Source organism: Triticum dicoccoides, chromosome 4B (assembly GCF_002162155.2).
Source record: "Triticum dicoccoides isolate Atlit2015 ecotype Zavitan chromosome 4B, WEW_v2.0, whole genome shotgun sequence".
Taxonomy (NCBI): domain Eukaryota; kingdom Viridiplantae; phylum Streptophyta; class Magnoliopsida; order Poales; family Poaceae; genus Triticum; species Triticum dicoccoides.
In genome coordinates, this window is record NC_041387.1 from 322,066,670 (window position 1) to 322,083,769 (window position 17,100).

The 17,100-nt window shown below is 44.3% G+C and overlaps 2 protein-coding genes across 13 annotated transcripts; one reads left to right on the forward strand and one right to left on the reverse strand.

Annotated features, from left to right (window-relative positions):
• Positions 1–8,183: 8,183 nt before the first annotated feature.
• LOC119296062 lies at positions 8,184–12,003 on the reverse strand. Of its 9 annotated transcripts, none has more exons than XR_005144734.1 (4): positions 11,731–12,003; positions 11,461–11,547; positions 9,608–9,758; positions 8,184–9,049 (listed from the first exon to the last, which is right to left on the reverse strand). XR_005144734.1 is itself a non-coding variant. In XM_037574471.1 (4 exons), the coding sequence occupies exons 1-4, from the start codon at positions 11,865–11,867 to the stop codon at positions 8,438–8,440; spliced, it is 384 nt and encodes a 127-aa protein (XP_037430368.1). In that variant the 5' UTR covers positions 11,868–12,003; the 3' UTR covers positions 8,184–8,437. The 9 variants fall into 9 exon arrangements, 2 of the variants coding, with proteins under 2 accessions (XP_037430368.1, XP_037430369.1); XR_005144733.1 differs by having other exon boundaries at positions 8,184–9,518; XM_037574471.1 differs by lacking the exon at positions 9,608–9,758 and having other exon boundaries at positions 8,184–8,478; positions 8,948–9,049; positions 11,461–11,564.
• Positions 12,004–14,372: 2,369 nt separating this feature from the next.
• Positions 14,373–16,782, forward strand: LOC119296063 (polyamine oxidase 4-like). 4 transcript variants are annotated; one of them, XR_005144739.1, is made up of 6 exons: positions 14,373–14,840; positions 15,377–15,430; positions 15,688–15,803; positions 15,870–15,958; positions 16,060–16,170; positions 16,252–16,782. XR_005144739.1 is itself a non-coding variant. In XM_037574474.1 (5 exons), the coding sequence occupies exons 1-5, from the start codon at positions 14,813–14,815 to the stop codon at positions 16,265–16,267; spliced, it is 360 nt and encodes a 119-aa protein (XP_037430371.1). In that variant the 5' UTR covers positions 14,373–14,812; the 3' UTR covers positions 16,268–16,782. The 4 variants fall into 4 exon arrangements, 2 of the variants coding, with proteins under 2 accessions (XP_037430371.1, XP_037430372.1); XR_005144738.1 differs by having other exon boundaries at positions 15,688–15,958; XM_037574474.1 differs by lacking the exon at positions 15,377–15,430.
• Positions 16,783–17,100: the final 318 nt, after the last annotated feature.

Below are 17,100 nucleotides of genomic sequence, written 5' to 3' on the forward strand. Positions count from 1 at the left end.
CGGAATAAACGGAGACTGGCGAAGGACGAGGTGACGATGCGCGTCGGGAATGGTTCCAGAGTCGATGTGATCGCCGTCGGCACGCTGCCTCTACATTTACCTAGGGATTAGTTTTGAACCTTAATAATTGTTATTTAGTGCCAAGTTTGAGCATGAACATTGTATCTGGATCTCGTTTAATACGAGATGGCTACTCATTTAAGTCTGAGAATAATGGTTGTTCGATTTATATGAGAGATATGTTTTATGGTCATGCTCCGATGGTCAATGGTTTATTCTTAATGAATCTCGAGCGTAATATTACACATGTTCATAGTGTAGATGCCAAAAGATGTAAAGTTGATAACGATAGTCCCACATACTTGTGGCACTGCCGCCTTGGTCACATTGGTGTCAAGCGCATGAAGAAGCTCCATGCCGATGGACTTTTAGAGTCTCTTGATTATGAATCGTTTGACACGTGCGAACCATGCCTCATGGGCAAGATGACCAAGACTCCGTTCTCCGGAACAATGGAGCGAGCAACCAACTTATTGGAAATCATACATACCGATGTGTGCGGTCCAATGAGCGTTAAGGCTCGCGGAGGATATCGTTATGTTCTCACTCTCACTGATGACTTAAGTAGATATGGGTATGTCTACTTAATGAAACACAAGTCTGAGACCTTTGAAAAGTTCAAGGAATTTCAGAATGAGGTGGAGAATCAACGTGACCGAAAGATAAAGTGCCTACGATCAGATCGTGGAGGAGAATATTTAAGTCACGAATTTGGCACACACTTAAGGAAATGTGGAATCGTTTCACAACTCACGCCGCCTGGAACACCTCAGCAAAACGGTGTGTCCGAACGTCGTAATCGCACTCTATTGGATATGGTGCGGTCTATGATGTCTCTTACTGATTTACCGCTATCATTTTGGGGATACGCTCTAGAGACAGCTACATTCACTTTAAATAGGGCACCGTCTAAATCCGTTGAGACGACACCGTATGAATTATGGTTTGGGAAGAAACCTAAGCTGTCGTTTCTAAAAGTTTGGGGATGCGATGCTTATGTCAAGAAACTTCAACCTGAAAAGCTCGAACCCAAGTCGGAAAAATGCGTCTTCATAGGATACCCTAAGGAAACTGTCGGGTATACCTTCTACTTAAGATCCGAGGGCAAAATCTTTGTTGCCAAGAACGGATGCTTTCTGGAAAAAGAGTTTCTCTCGAAAGAAGTAAGTGGGAGGAAAGTAGAACTCGATGAAGTACTACCTCTCGAACGGGAAAGTGGTGCAGCTCAGGAAAATGTTCCTGTGATGCCCACACCAGCTGAAGAGGAAACCAATGATGATGATCAAGGTACTTCGGATCAAGTTGCTACTGAACTTCGTAGGTCCACAAGGACACGTTCCGCACCAGAGTGGTACGGCAACCCCGTCCTGGAAATCATGTTGTTAGACAACGGTGAACCTTCGAACTATGAAGAAGCGATGGCGGGCCCAGATTCCAACAAATGGCTTGAAGCCATGAAATCCGAGATAGAATCCATGTATGAAAACAAAGTATGGACTTTGACAGACTTGCCCGATGATCGGCGAGCGATAGAAAACAAATGGATCTTTAAGAAGAAGACAGACGCGGATGGTAATGTCACCATCTATAAAGCTCGACTTGTCGCTAAGGGTTATCGACAGGTTCAAGGGATTGACTACGACGAGACATTCTCTCCCATAGCGAAGCTAAAGTCCGTCTGAATCATGTTAGCAATTGCCGCATACTATGATTATGAGATATGGCAGATGGACGTCAAAACAGCATTCCTTAACGGGCATCTTAAGGAAGAACTGTATATGATGCAGCCGGAAGGTTTTGTCGATCCTAAGAACGCTAACAAAGTATGCAAGCTCCAGCGATCCATTTATGGCCTGGTGCAAGCATCTCGGAGTTGGAATATTCGCTTTGATGAGATGATCAAAGCGTTTGGGTTTATGCAGACTTATGGAGAAGCCTGCGTTTACAAGAAAGTGAGTGGGAGCTCTGTAGCATTTCTCATATTATATGTAGATGACATACTCTTGATGGGAAATAATATAGAATTTCTGGACAGCATTAAGGCCTACTTGAATAAGTGTTTTTCAATGAAGGACCTTGGAGAAGCTGCTTACATATTAGGCATCAAGATCTATAGAGATAGATCGAGACGCCTCATAGGTCTTTCACAAAGCACATACCTTGATAAGATTTTGAAGAGGTTCAAAATGGATCAGTCCAAGAAGGGGTTCTTGCCTATGTTACAAGGTGTGAGATTGAGCTCGGCTCAGTCACCGACCATGGCAAAAGATAAAGAAGAGATGAGTGTCATCCCCTATGCTTCAGCCATAGGATCTATTATGTATGCCATGCTGTGTACTAGACCTGATGTAAACCTTGCCGTGAGTTTGGTAGCTAGATACCAAAGTAATCCCGGCAAGGAACACTGGACAGCAGTCAATAATATCCTGAAGTACCTGAAAAGGACAAAGGACATGTTTCTCATTTATGGAGGAGACGAAGAGCTTGTCGTAAAGGGTTACGTCGACGCTAGCTTCGACTCAGATCCGGATGACTCTAAGTCACAAACCGGATACGTGTATATGTTGAATGGTGGAGCAGTAAGCTGGTGCAGCTGCAAGCAGAGCGTCGTGGCGGGATCTACGTGTGAAGCGGAGTACATGGCAGCCTCGGAGGCAGCGCATGAAGCGATTTGGGTGAAGGAGTTCATCACCGACCTAGGAGTCATACCCAATGCGTCGGGGCCAATCAAACTCTTCTGTGACAACACTGGAGCTATTGCCCTTGCCAAGGAGCCCAGGTTTCACAAGAAGACCAGGCACATCAAGCGTCGTTTCAACTCCATCCGTGAAAATGTTCAAGATGGAGACATAGAAATTTGCAAAGTACATACGGATCTGAATGTCGCAGATCCGTTGACTAAACCTCTCTCGCGAGCTAAACATGATCAACACCAGAACTCTATGGGTGTTCGATTCATCACAATGTAACTAGATTGGTGACTCTAGTGCAAGTGGGAGACTATTGGAAATATGCCCTAGAGGCAATAATAAAAGTATTATTATATTTCATTGTTCATGATAATTGTCTTTTATTCATGCTATAACTGTATTATCCGGAAATCGTAATACACGTGTGAATACATAGACCTCAATATGTCCCTAGTGAGCCTCTAGTTGACTAGCTCGTTGTGATCAACAGATAGTCATGATTTCCTGGCTATGGACATTGGATGTCGTTGATAACGGGATCACATCATTAGGAGAATGATGTGATGGACAAGACCCAATCCTAAGCATAGCACAAAGGTTGTTTAGTTCGTTTGCTAGAGCTTTGCCAATGTCAAGTATCTCTTCCTTAGACCATGAGATCGTGTAACTCCCGGATACCGTAGGAGTGCCTTGGGTGTATCAAACGTCACAACGTAACTGGGTGACTATAAAGGTGCATTACAGGTATCTCCGAAAGTAGCTGTTGGGTTGACACGGATCGAGACTGGGATTTGTCACTCCGTATGACGGAGAGGTATCTCTGGGCCCACTCGGTAATGCATCATCATAATGAGCTCAAGGTGACCAAAGTGTTGGCCATGAGATCATGCATTACGGTACGAGTAAAGTGACTTGCCGGTAACGAGACTGAACAAGGTATTGGGATACCGACGATCGAGTCTCGGGCAAGTAACGTACCGATTGACAAAGGGAATTGTATACAGGGTTTGATCGAATCCTCGACATCGTGGTTCATCCGATGACAACATCGAGAAGCATGTGGGAGCCAACATGGGTATCCAGATCCCGCTGTTGGTTATTGACCGGAGAACGTCTCGGTCATGTCTACATGTCTCCCGAACCCGTAGGGTCTACACACTTAAGGTTCGATGACGCTAGGGTTATAAAGGAAGTTTGTATGTGGTTACCGAATGTTGTTCGGAGTCCCGGATGAGATCCCGGACGTCACGAGGAGTTCCGGAATGGTCCGGAGGTAAACATTTATATATGGGAAGTCCTATTTTGGCCACCGGAAAATGTTCGGGATTTTTCGGTATTGTACCGGGAAGGTTCTAGAAGGTTCCGGAGTGGGGCCCACCTGCATGGGGGGACCCACATGAACGTGAGTAGTGGGGGAAAGGCCCCACACCCCTGGTCAAGGCGCACCAAGATCCCCCCTTAGAAGGAATAAGATCATATCCCGAAGGGATAAGATCAAGATCCCTAAAAAGGGGGGATAACAATCGGTGGGGAAGGAAATGATGGGATTTCTTTCCTCCCACCTTGGCCAACGCCCCAATGGACTTGGAGGGCAAGAAACCAGCCCCTCCACCCCTATATATAGTGGGGAGGCGCATGGGAGCTTAACACAAGCCAAGGCGCAGCCCCTCCCCTCCCCAACACCTCTCCTCCTCCGTATATGCTTGGCGAAGCCCTGTCAGAGTACTGCTGCACCAACTACACCACGCCGTCGTGCTGCCGTTGGAGCAATCTTCCTCAACCTCTCCTTCCCCCTTGCTGGATCAAGAAGGAGGAGACGTCTCCCGTCCCGTACGTGTGTTGAACGCGGAGGTGCTGTCCGTTCAGCACTTGGACATCGGTGATCCGAATCACGTTCGAGTACGACTCCATCATCACCATCCCCTTGGCTAGCTTCCGCTCGTGATCTACAAGTGGTATGTAGATGCAAACTCTCTCCCTTGACTCGTTGCTTAGATGAACTCATAGATGGATCTTGGTGAAACCGTAGGAAATTTTTTAATTTTCTGCAACGTTCCCCAACAGCGCGCTACATCGGCGCCCGGATGTAGTGGAAAATGAGCAAGGGTCTTCGCATTTGACTCGACGAGTGCGAAGGGTAAGGAAGCTAGCCGAGCCTAGGAGGATTCGCTTAGGTAGCTGGAACGTAGGGTCTCTAACAGGGAAGCTTCGGGAGCTAGTTGATGCAGCAGTGAGGAGAGGTGTTGATATCCTTTGCGTCCAAGAAACCAAATGGAGAGGACAGAAGGCGAAGGAGGTGGAGGATACCGGCTTCAGACTGTGGTACACGGGGACGGCTGCAAACAGAAATGGCGTAGGCATCTTGATCAACAAGAGCCTCAAGTATGGAGTGGTAGACGTCAGGAGACGTGGGGACCGGATTATCCTGGTCAAGCTGGTAGCTGGGACTTGGTTCTCAATGTTATCAGCGCATATGCCCCGCAAGTAGGCCACAATGAGAACACCAAGAGGGAGTTCTGGGAAGGCTTGGAAGGCATGGTTAGGAGTGTACCGATTGGTGAGAAGCTCTTCATAGGAGGAGACCTCAATGGCCACGTGGGTACATCTAACACAGGTTTTGAAGGGGCGCATGGGGGCTTTGGCTATGGCATCAGGAATCAAGAAGGAGAAGATGTCTTAAGCTTTGCTCTAGCCTACAACATGATTATAGCTAACACCCTCTTTAGAAAGAGAGAATCACATCTGGTGACTTTTAGTAGTGGCCAACACTCTAGCCAGATTGATTTCATCCTCTCGAGAAGAGAAGATAGGCGTGCGTGCCTAGACTGTAAGGTGATACCTGGGGAGAGTGTTGTACCCCAGCATAAGCTGGTGGTTGCTGACTTCCGCTTTCGGATTCGTGTCCAGCGGGATAAGCGTGCCAAGGTCGCTAGAACGAAGTGGTGGAAGCTCAAGGGGGAGGTAGCTCAGGTGTTCAAGGAGAGGGTATTTAAGGAGGGCCCTTGGGAGGAAGGAGGGGATGCGGACAATGTGTGGATGAAGATGGCGACTTGCATTCGTAAGGTGGCCTCGGAGGAGTTTGGAGTGTCCAGGGGAAGGAGAAGCGAAGATAAGGATACCTGGTGGTGGAATGATGATGTCCAGAAGGCGCTTAAAGAGAAGAAAGATTGCTTCAGACGCCTATACCTGGATAGGAGTGCAGACAACATAGAGAAGTACAAGATGGCAAAGAAGGCCGCAAAGCGAGCTGTTGGTGAAGCAAGGGGTCGGGCATATGAGGACCTCTACCAACGGTTAGGCACGAAGGAAGGTGAAAGGGACATCTATAAGATGGCTAAGATCCGGGAGAGGAAGACGAGGGATATTGGCCAAGTCAAATGCATCAAGGACGGAGCAGGGCAACTCTTGGTGAAGGACGAAGAGATTAAGCATAGATGGTGGGAGTACTTCGACAAGCTGTTCAATGGGGAGAATGAGAGTTCTACCATTGAACTGAATGACTCCTTTGATGAGACCAGCATGCGTTTTGTGCGGCGCATCCAGGAGTCTGAGGTGAAGGAGGCTTTAAAAAGGATGAAAGGAGGCAAGGCGATGGGCCCTGATTGTATCCCCATTGAGGTGTGGAAAGGTCTCGGGGACATAGCGATAGTATGGCTAACCAAGCTTTTCAACCTCATTTTTCGGGCAAACAAGATGCCAGAAGAATGGAGACGGAGTATATTAGTACCAATCTTCAAGAACAAGGGGGATGTTCAGAGTTGTACTAATTACCGTGGAATTAAGCTGATGAGCCATACAATGAAGCTATGGGAGAGAGTCATTGAGCACCGCTTAAGAAGAATGACAAGCGTGACCAAAAATCAGTTTGGTTTCATGCCTGGGAGGTCGACCATGGAAGCCATTTTCTTGGTACGACAACTTATGGAGAGATATAGGGAGCATAAGAAGGACTTGCATATGGTGTTCATTGACTTGGAGAAGGCCTATGATAAGATACCGCGGAATGTCATGTGGTGGGCCTTGGAGAAACACAAAGTCCCAGCAAAGTACATTACCCTCATCAAGGACATGTACAATAATGTTGTGACAAGTGTTCGAACAAGTGATGTCGACACCGATGACTTCCCGATTAAGATAAGACTGCATCAGGGGTCAACTTTGAGCCCTTATCTTTTTGCATTGGTGATGGATGAGGTCACAAGGGGTATACAAGGAGATATCCCATGGTGTATGCTCTTTGCGGATGATGTGGTGCTAGTTGACGATAGTCGGACGGGGGTAAATAGGAAGTTAGAGTTATGGAGACAAACCTTGGAATCGAAAGGGTTTAGGCTTAGTAGAACTAAAACCGAGTACATGATGTGCGGTTTCAGTACTACTAGCTGTGAGGAGGAGGAGGTTAGCCTTGATGGCCAGGTGGTACCTCGAAAGGACACCTTTCGGTATTTGAGGTCAATGTTGCAGGAGGATGGGGGTATTGATGAAGATGTGAACCATCGAGTCAAAGCCGGATGGATGAAGTGGCGCCAAGCTTCTGACATTCTCTGTGACAAAAGAGTGCCACAAAAGCTAAAAGGCAAGTTCTACAGGACGGCGGTTCGACCCGCAATGTTGTATGGCGCGGAGTGTTGGCCGACTAAAAGGCGACATGTTCAACAGTTAGGTGTGGCGGAGATGCGTATGTTGAGATGGATGTGTGGTCACACGAGGAAGGATCGAGTCCGGAATGATGATATACGAGATAGAGTTGGGGTAGCACCAATTGAGGAGAAGCTTGTCCAACATCGTTTGAGATGGTTTGGGCATATTCAGCGCAGGCCTCCAGAAGCTCCAGTGCATAGCGGACGGCTAAAGCGTGCGGAGAATGTCAAGAGGGGGCGGGGTCGACCGATTTTGACATGGGAGGAGTCCGTTAAGAGAGACCTGAAGGATTGGAGTATCGACAAAGAGCTAGCTATGGACAGGGGTGCGTGGAAGCTTGCTATCCATGTGCCAGAGCCATGAGTTGGTTGCGAGATCTTATGGGTTTCACCTCTAGCCTACCCCAACTTGTTTGGGACTAAAGGCTTTGTTGTTGTTGTTTTCTGGTATTCATTGTACTATCATGATTGATGATGAATAGATTGGAAGTTCTTTTGGAAAAAAGAGGGAAAAGTTAACCCAATTTAAGGAACATATAAAGAGGTTATAAGACAGAAATCTCAACATGCAAATGTCATAATGAGTCAGTATTTATATGTAGCTTTTAGTGCAACACATAAGAATCTCAAATCTCAGCAGCAAAACAAAATCTCAACTCCGAATGAAAATCTCTACCCTATCACTGCAGTTCCGCAAGTTACACAAGAAAACCGAGTCGTTAAGAGTAATTGCTCTCCTCTATAATCCTATTCTACACCATGGGAAAATCATGAGCTAATGACTAATGAAAAATTAATAATAGAAAAAATATGTGCTCATGGAATTCAAATCTTTATATCACACACAATTGAATCAACACTCAAGGTAAAATATCAATCTGAGATGTCAATTTGGTTATACAAAAAGAGTTGCAAACGGGAACTATTCCTGAAGTTTCTTGACGATAAGGGCAGGGAATGGAAGCTTGATTCCAAGTGTGGTAACAGGGTCAGCTTGAGCAGGTCATGTAGGTTGCTTGCAAACTTTTTCCAATAATTTCAAGCACGTTACTGAATATCTTCATCATGAGGTATCTTAATGTGCCTACCTACAAACCACTAAAAAGCATATGAGGTATTAAGTAATTAAACCTGCCATTGTTAATAAAGATGGAAATAATCAGACCAGCATATTTGACAAAATTGTATGTTAATCACAATCACATGTACTTAATTTCCAGAAACAAAGCCAAATTTTAGCATGAAGCACATGTACTGACACACATACTTTGAAAAGTAAGTCCATTATCCTTAACTGTTGAAAACAACATAGTAATTAGATGTCCATACTACTCCCAAATGATGACCATAGTAAAAATAGGTTCATGTGTCCGAAAGGTAGTTGGCATGCAGAGAGGCTGAACATTCCAGCTTTAAACAATCAACACCATATGTTCATCAAAAGGCTAACAGCTCGCATAAGTCAGCTCTAACATAGTCAATAGGCAAACCATATTTAACGCCTAGGTCACACTCACAAAAGAAATAGGCATATGATAAATGACAAATGTGGCGGACCTTCCTTCGCTATTATCAGAAGCAAATAATACTTTAGGTTGCCAGAGAACACCAAGCATGAATCAATCAACATCCTTTTCCCATATCTGCAACGTTTTGGCCCTGAACAATAACACATGGAAAATAAATAAAAACATATTTCAGGCATAAGACTTCAAACGAACATGTTCGGAGAAACTGCATTACGAGGAAATCATTTTCAGAAAGATTCCTATCTACCAACGATTTGTTTCTGTGCATCAACAACAAAAACGATGAAAGAAAAATTATCAAAATGTACATGAACAACAAATCATTCCATCTGTTACTTCATCGATGAAATTTTCCTTCAAAAGTTACATCGTTTATTAGTAATCAACGATATTTTTTCTAAGTTTTAGTTTGACAGTTCGCATAAACATATTCCACTTGCTTTACGACAATGATTACATTTTAAAGTTTCGACTATTGAAGAAATGATGAACCCGACTGAGAAATACAACACTAAGAACTTTAGTTCTAGTGATGTCAGCTTCTCATATTCCTTTACAATCATGTTATTAACTAATTCATTCTCCCAGTTCAATCCATACTGCAGAAACAAAATGGTTAGTTAGACATAATCCATGTCCCTAGCGCATTCTTTATTTTTATTAACTTGATATTGTAAACATAACTTACATGGAAATCTATCTATGGCCCATGACTGGATTCTGAGATATTTTATGACAATCCTCTCAATGGTGAATCAAGCATACTACACCCATCAGGAATATGGAGAGCCATGACAGATGCTATAATCACTCCTTTTGAGACTTGTAGGCCATAATCGCTTTTAGAGTGGGAAAAGAACAAATCAAACCAGTAAGCACACTTTGATCATCTTAATCAGATTGTAAATCTCTACTTGTAGCGTTTAAATTCATGTAGGCAGGGCAGAATAGGCATGCGAATATAGAACAATTCAGTAAGGGATGGAGGTGTGCTTAGTGGTAACCCTTTCACACTTCCTATTTATTCTATTAACCGTTTAGGGAACAAAAGATCTTCTCGATATCTTAGCTCAATTCGGCTACAAACATTTCCATTTTCGAAACATATTGCAAAATTCAGTACAGTAGCATAGCAGTTTTCAAAGCAGCCCAACGCGTACGCATAGCAGTTTTCAAAGCAGCCCAAGCAGTTTTCAAAGCAGCCCAAGCAGTTTTCAAAGCAGCCCAAGTAGTTGAACATATTATTTGTAGTGATGCAACAGAACCCTATCTTTTCAACCGAAATAAACACAAGAATCTCTTTGTGTTTTCTCGGAAAAAAAAGTGATGCAACAGAATGGAAAATAAGAACCGTGAGATACATTTCATGATAATGGCTAAAAAGAAACTTAGTGGGGGTATGTACTTTCAGAATGTGTATTTGTCAAGGATTTGTAAACTATAAGTAACCGTTCAAGAAAGATATTTGTCATCAACATAGAATGCAACATGCAGCATGAACCATTTTACTCGATGATATTTGTCTGGTAGGGCAAAGACGAAGCAAAAATGGCAGCTATTATTTTAAGTATTTGTAAGGAAAATAATAAAAATCAGACGTGCGGTCCACAGATAAACAAAATGTGGATAGTGGCAGTGATAAACAAGCATCAGTGCATAAATATTTACTTTGGTCCTCAATGAGCAATGGTACTGCTAATGTGTTAGCAAGCCTAATAAGCATCATCTTTGAGTAAGTTAGGACAATTATTTAGTATCACATTCACCTCAATCATCTTTCAAATGGGTGGACATTATGACTGTATTTTGAACAGAACACGGTACAGTGAACAGAGGAGGAAAAAATCCCAAAATGTTTACAAGTAATTTTATTATCCGGACATGTCTTTGTACCTTGCATAATGTTCAAATGGAAGAGAACTTTAAAAACGGGTAATGATGTGTGCTGTTGAGTATTAACATGAACTAGATGAAACAACAGAAGATTAAGAAAGAATAGAAGGTAATGGCTTGCCCGGTTATGTAAGAAGATGTGTTCTTAATATTAACAGCCTTGTTCCGATGAGAACCGCAGTAACGGCGGTTCTATTAGACGACAACAGCAAGGATGGCCAACCAGGGCATCAGGGGCAACGGTGGTGATGTCAGGCGGATGAACAATTCAGATGGTTTTATATGGTTACAACGGTTCAGACATTATACCAAGCATGAATAGAAAAAGCAGAAATCTAGCATAACAGTTGATAGCAAAATAACCTCCCAACAGATGGATGTATCAGCCGGTACAGTAACTAAAAAACGAAGGGAAGCAAATTAGTATCATGTTAGTTGGGCCAGAAATCGCACATAAGAAAGAAATCATGGACAGTCAGTATTGTAATCACCAGAGCGTCACCCACCTAGGGGTAGCACGTACAGATGGACAACAAAGTACACACAACATAGGGCGTGATCATATTTGTTCATATTCCTATCCTTGATAATCTCAACTCTTCCGATGATGAAAGAAAGAAAAGATAGTAAGGGGTGGGAGGAGCACACCTATTGGGAAGTGCTGCAAGGCGGAGAACCAATGTATGGTGACCCTCGGCCTATCGAAGTGGGCAGTGGCAAAAGGGCAGAATCGGCCTTGATGAACACACAAACTTGATACATTAATCAAAATATACAAATTAATTTTCAGAGTTACAATACAGTGATAGAGCAAAGTTGTTTTGAGCAATCTGTATGAACACACGCCACATCTCCATATTAATCTGAAAAAAGAAACAGAAAGAAGGGATTGAGATCGAAAGAGATCTTAGTGGCTACCTTATGACAACAGGGAGGAGACCGGTGTTCGGCGCGCGTGGCATACTCTCACAAGCGGCTTCGTTTGCCGGCGGCTGCCCCGCGTGCGTCCAGGTCCCTAGCGACGGCCACAGATCCCGTGCGCCTCTCGCTGGCATGAGCGCCCACACCTACACTCGGGCAGGCGGTGGAGCGATCGGCCCCGGCGAGGTGAGGGGGCGCGTGCTGCAGCGATGCGGACGGCGGCGATCTCCGGGAGGAGGAGTGGTGCTGTGCGTGCGGCCGGGAGATGAGGCTGGGAAGTGTCATGGGCGATTATTATGGCGTTGGGATTGGGGGTCGAGAGTAGACCTGATCATTCCTCGGGCCGGGCTTGTAAAAGCCCGAAGCAAAAATCCCAAGCCCGGGCCTGGCCCGGCCCGGCCCGAAGCACAGGAACAATAACATTTTTCAATTAAAATATTAATATTCATGGTATTAAAATAATAAATATACCTATATTCTGAATAAAATATAGATTTATGGGCATTTCGGGCTTTTTTCGGGTTTTCAGGCTGGGCTTTGGGCCAGAAAATGGAGCCCGGACCAGGCCCGGATGACGGGCTTTCAGGCTCGGGCCTCCGGGCCGGGCTGTCCATGCATAGCTTTAGTTGAGAGGTGTAAGTGAAGGCTTCGTGGCGGTTTTTGTGTAAATCGTGTTTAGTGCTAAGACGTGATTGATCGCTTGGTGCTAAACATGAAAACAATTTGAGACGTTGGATATCACGATGTGTACGGTGTAGATGTTTTGGATCTCCGATTTTTGTGTTTTTATAGGGGTAGTAGATAGGTTATGACTCAGTTATGTGTATTTACATTCATGCTGTCAAGTTGTGAGAGTTACTTCTCCGAAATATATCTATGCTTTGAAGCTTGAAAATCCTTATGTGCAGCTAAATCTTATTTAAGACCTATTAGTAGAACGTCCGTGCGTTGCTACGGGCTACAATGCATATATATGAATTAAACAAATGATTAAGATCGTCTTGAAAGTCGAAGCTAATTTCTCCCTCGTAAGTTTGGGCTTGTTCGGACATCAAACGGGCACCCAACAGGCTCCTAAAACTCTAACGGTCTGGGCAGTCCGAGTTCCCCAAATCGAGCCCATATATGGAGGAGAAATGTGGTTGTCTAAACTATCCACCATGTTATCTCCAATATGCAGTCCCAACACAAAACCCCCATCCAACGACGCACCCTCCCCTTGTCGCTCGGTTTTCTGTCATAGAAGAAATTTCTCGCTTGAGCCCTCTTTTTTAAAGTCGGATGATGCCCACCTCACTTTCGCCATGGTGTCCTCCTTCACACCATACTTCCCCATAGACGGCCAAGGAGATGTCCCACGTCAACCGCCCCATTCTCCGCCCTGATCCCCACGCGCCGTGTTTCGATCTGCCACTGCCATCAAAGGAGACGAGGCATGCGCCGCCCGTGACGCACCCTGAGCCAAGAAGACATATCCGATGTCTCCCCCGCCATTGCCATGTTATAACATAAGTTGAATGTCATGCATTACCATGAAACAAAAATATTTGGGCATGCAACTGATATTCCAATGTGTACATTATTAACTCTTGAAGCAACCGATGAATGCAATTACCCTTCTATCCTAACCAAAAAAATGTATGACTTGATAAAATAATTATGAACCGCTCGCTCATGCAATTTACTACAAGGGTCCATCTATGTCACATCTAGATGTGAGATAATATCGCACATCTAATTAAACAATTTGTTATATTGTTTGTTTGTCTTGTTTGTTTTTTCTCACTTACAACGCTCAGCCCTTTTTTTGGGATAAGGACACCCAACATAGAAGCGCCCCTTGGCTGAGGACGCGCCCAACTGGGTTGACCCATTTATGTGAAACTGACAGCAAACATTTCCGTGCAAAAAGACGAATGACGCGAGTGGCAGAATTTCAAACACCGCCCTGTTGTATCTGCACAAACGTAACAAGCCACTGCACCAAACAGCACGCCATGGCAAAGATGTAGTGAGAAGTTTAAAGAACTAATGGAAGTAGCGTAACTGAACATTACTTGAAACATTGCAAACAATTTTTCAAATTTTGCACACCTTTTAAAAATTATGAATAATGTTTTGTTAAACATGATAAATTCTTGAAATTTCTGAACCTTTTTACGAAGTGAAGAAAAATTAAAATTCCCCAGTTTTTTTATTTTTAAATAAAACTTAAAAATGAGAACATCTTTTGAAATTATGAACAATTTCTGAAAATAATGAACATTTTTTTACAGCTCTAGAAGAATTTTCAAATTGCTAAACACAATTTTTAAAAACACAAACATTTTTTAAATTTCAAATCATTTTTGGAAACTCGATTTCTTTTTGAATTGGCAGACAAACTAGCATTATGTACTAAAAAGACATGACTAAAAAAGGGTGTGTCTCATTTGTATACAACTATGAGATTGAACATATAAACCTTCAAGAAGTCATAGGCAGGATGAAGGTAGCCACGTCGCCTCTAATTCGCCATGAACAGTACTCGTGCCACCGTGTGTAAATTCCGTGCCCCGCCAGGGGCATTCTAGTCATTTCACGTGCAGGCATATAAAAGGCAGCCTCCCCCGTGGAGAAACCCTAGCCGCTGCCTCCGCCCGCACTCGCGCCCCCACCCACCCACTCTCCTCTCTTCCCCGATCCCCTCCCACTCGAGCCGGAGCCCCTCCCTCCTCTTCGTGCCGCCGGCCGTCGTGGCGACGCAGAGCAAGGCGCCGAGCCGCGGGAGGTCGCCGTGCACGTGGAGCACCCAGAGAAAAAGCGGGCAGCGAGAGAAGAAAGACCTAGCCCGCGTCTCCTCGTCCCCTCTTGCCGCCTCCGGCTCCTCTCCTCTCCCCCGGTTCACCTTGATGCGCCTGGCCGCGGTGATGGTGGCGTGACGGAGCTCGCGCGAGGGCTTCGAATTTGAGGTGCCAGCCATCTCCTGTAACGTACGCCGCTCGTGCTCGCGTGAACTGAGGGGTCCTCTTCTGCTGCTGCTCCGTCTGCATCCTCCTCTGCCTCTTCTTCTCGTCAGTTGACGGCCACGACTTTGGCCATGGATCCCAGCAGCTTCAAAAACGGAGGTACGGCGATTCCTGTCTCACTTCCTTCCGTGCAAGCAAATGCTTGTGTGTACCATAGTGGTATCAGCTGTTATAATTACCTAACGTTTTGACCTTATTGTTGATTGGTGGTAGCAGCAAATGATGTTTGCGTTGCTTGAGCTTGAGTTGCCACAGTTCATGTGATTATCGTCATGTCCGGGACAGAACATAAATTCAGTTTTCATTTTAATTGAGTTCTCATGTGTCAGCTTGGATGTAGTTACTGTCTGGCCTCCAAATTAGTTCCGTGCAAGCAAATGCTTGCGTGTACCATAGTAACGTTCTGACCTTATTGTTGATTGGTGGTAGCAGTAAATGACATTTGCGTTACTTGAGCTTGAGCTACCACAGTTCATGTGCTTATCGTCATGTCCAGGACAGAACATAAATTCAGTTTTCATTTTAATTGAGTTCTCATGTGTCAGCTTGGATCTTGGTACTGTCTTGCCTCCAAATTAGTGTTGTACTTGTGTTAGCTAATTTAAGTACCAAAATCTTCACGCTGTGTATTGCAGGGCATTTTCTATATTGTTCAGCTGCAGCTTAGGATGCCATGAGTTGATAGCTAAGTATGTACATCTTTTCTATAAAAAACTGCTTTCTCTTACTACACATATTTGTCTCTTGGTTCATACCTAGCTAAATTTGAAGGGGCCATTTTGGGCGATGGGAAGGGGGCCGAAACAGGATTTTTTGGATCTAATCACTCAATTCGATCATAATTGAGTACAAATTTGCAATCTCGTTGCCAAGCTCATAATAGATTTTATCCCTGTTTGATTTGGGTGCTCATTACGAACAATCGATGTGCATTGATGTGTTGCAGGCCTTCTGCTTCCAACCATTGAGAGGCGTTGCACTTCGCCTCCATCTGTCATTGTGATCGGTGGCGGAATCTCAGGGATTGCTGCGGCTCATGTCCTCTCCAATTCCTCTTTTCAGGTACTGACAAAATCCTGATCTGTCTGCTGTTCCTCTAATTAGATGATGCCCATGCTGCCTGAGCAGGTGACTGTCCTTGAGTCGAGAGATCGAATTGGTGACCATGTTCATACGGATTACTACTTTGGATGCCCCATCTACATGGGAGCCTCATGGTTAGTTTCACCCAAATCGATTAATTGGAACAATTCTTGGTAGATTTTATCTGTATAATCTGTCTAACTTCGTGCTGGTGTTGCTGAATTTTTTTTTTCAGGTTGCACGGTGTCAGTAATGAGATTTCTTTAGCACCATTGATTGGCCAGCTAAAAAAGTACTACTGGCTAAGGAGAGCAGCTTGTCTGAATTTCGAGCAGTTGGTGGTCAGGTATACCTGTCTCTTATGTACATGCAGTCCTTGATACGTGGTTCATTTTACTTACCCAATTTTTTTTGTGCAAACAAATAGGTTGAACTCTGAATGAAGGGTGGCAACCTACTGATTGGAACTATTTTGCGGTCACTGGAAATTGAAGATTAGTATTTTTACCCAGGGAGTCGTGTACCAAGGTACTTGGCAAGGTCCTTCATCAACAGTATGCAAACCAAAGAAATCCCCGCTCCTGCTCGAAAGAATAGTTCACAAACTAAAGGCGCCCCACTAAAGAAAAGTTACAGCGAGGAAAGGTTTTTGAAGCATCAGATGATTTTGACGAATTTGGAACACCTATGCTAAAAGAGAGGAGTATATCAGATTATTTTAGTTCCCAAGATGTTTTACCTATTGGCCTCCCTTCCTTGCAAACCCTGCATTTAGTCGAATTCCTGGTTTGCTACCAGACAGTGAAATTAAAATGATTGGATTCACTTCCGAAGGAAGTGGTACTTCCGATAGTTTTGTGAAAGCTCGGATTGTTATATATGATCAGCAGTCTCTCCAGTACAACAACTTGGACACCGGGGTAAATATCTCAATATCTAAAAATTATTCAGTACTTAAGGCTTCAAGTGTGTATATAAACTGAGCGGGTTCCCAACGGCAGTTGTGATATCTGACTTTCCTTCTTGTTACAAGGTGGTTGTAAGTTGTAACGCCCCGGTTTCGTTGCGCCAGGTGACCGCTAGTTATTCGCCGTCATTGCCATGTCATTTGCTTGCGTGTTGCACTTTGTCATGTCATTATCTGCATTTCGTTTGCATATTTTTCAGAATTTGCATCCGTTCGGGTTGCCCCGGTTCTTTCCGTTGTCCGTTCTGAGCCCAACTACGCTCGTACGCGCTCGCAGCACCTCCGAAATATTATTTTATAAGTGGCATG

What these genes read in the sequence shown, in the direction of transcription:
- LOC119296062 (XM_037574471.1), bottom strand. Translation starts at nt 11,867, where the DNA reads ATGCCAGCGAGAGGCGCACGGGATCTGTGGCCGTCGCTAGGGACCTGG. An exon ending in CTCCTCCCTGTTGTCATAAG is followed by an intron (nt 11,565 to 11,730) that starts GTAGCCACTAAG and finishes TAATGTATCAAG; the next exon opens with TTTGTGTGTTCATCAAGGCC. An exon ending in CTTGCAGCACTTCCCAATAG is followed by an intron (nt 9,050 to 11,460) that starts GTGTGCTCCTCC and finishes GTTATTGTTCAG; the next exon opens with GGCCAAAACGTTGCAGATAT.
- LOC119296063 (XM_037574474.1), top strand. Translation starts at nt 14,813, where the DNA reads ATGGATCCCAGCAGCTTCAAAAACGGAG. An exon ending in TCTCCAATTCCTCTTTTCAG is followed by an intron (nt 15,804 to 15,869) that starts GTACTGACAAAA and finishes CTGCCTGAGCAG; the next exon opens with GTGACTGTCCTTGAGTCGAG. An exon ending in ATCTACATGGGAGCCTCATG is followed by an intron (nt 15,959 to 16,059) that starts GTTAGTTTCACC and finishes TTTTTTTTTCAG; the next exon opens with GTTGCACGGTGTCAGTAATG.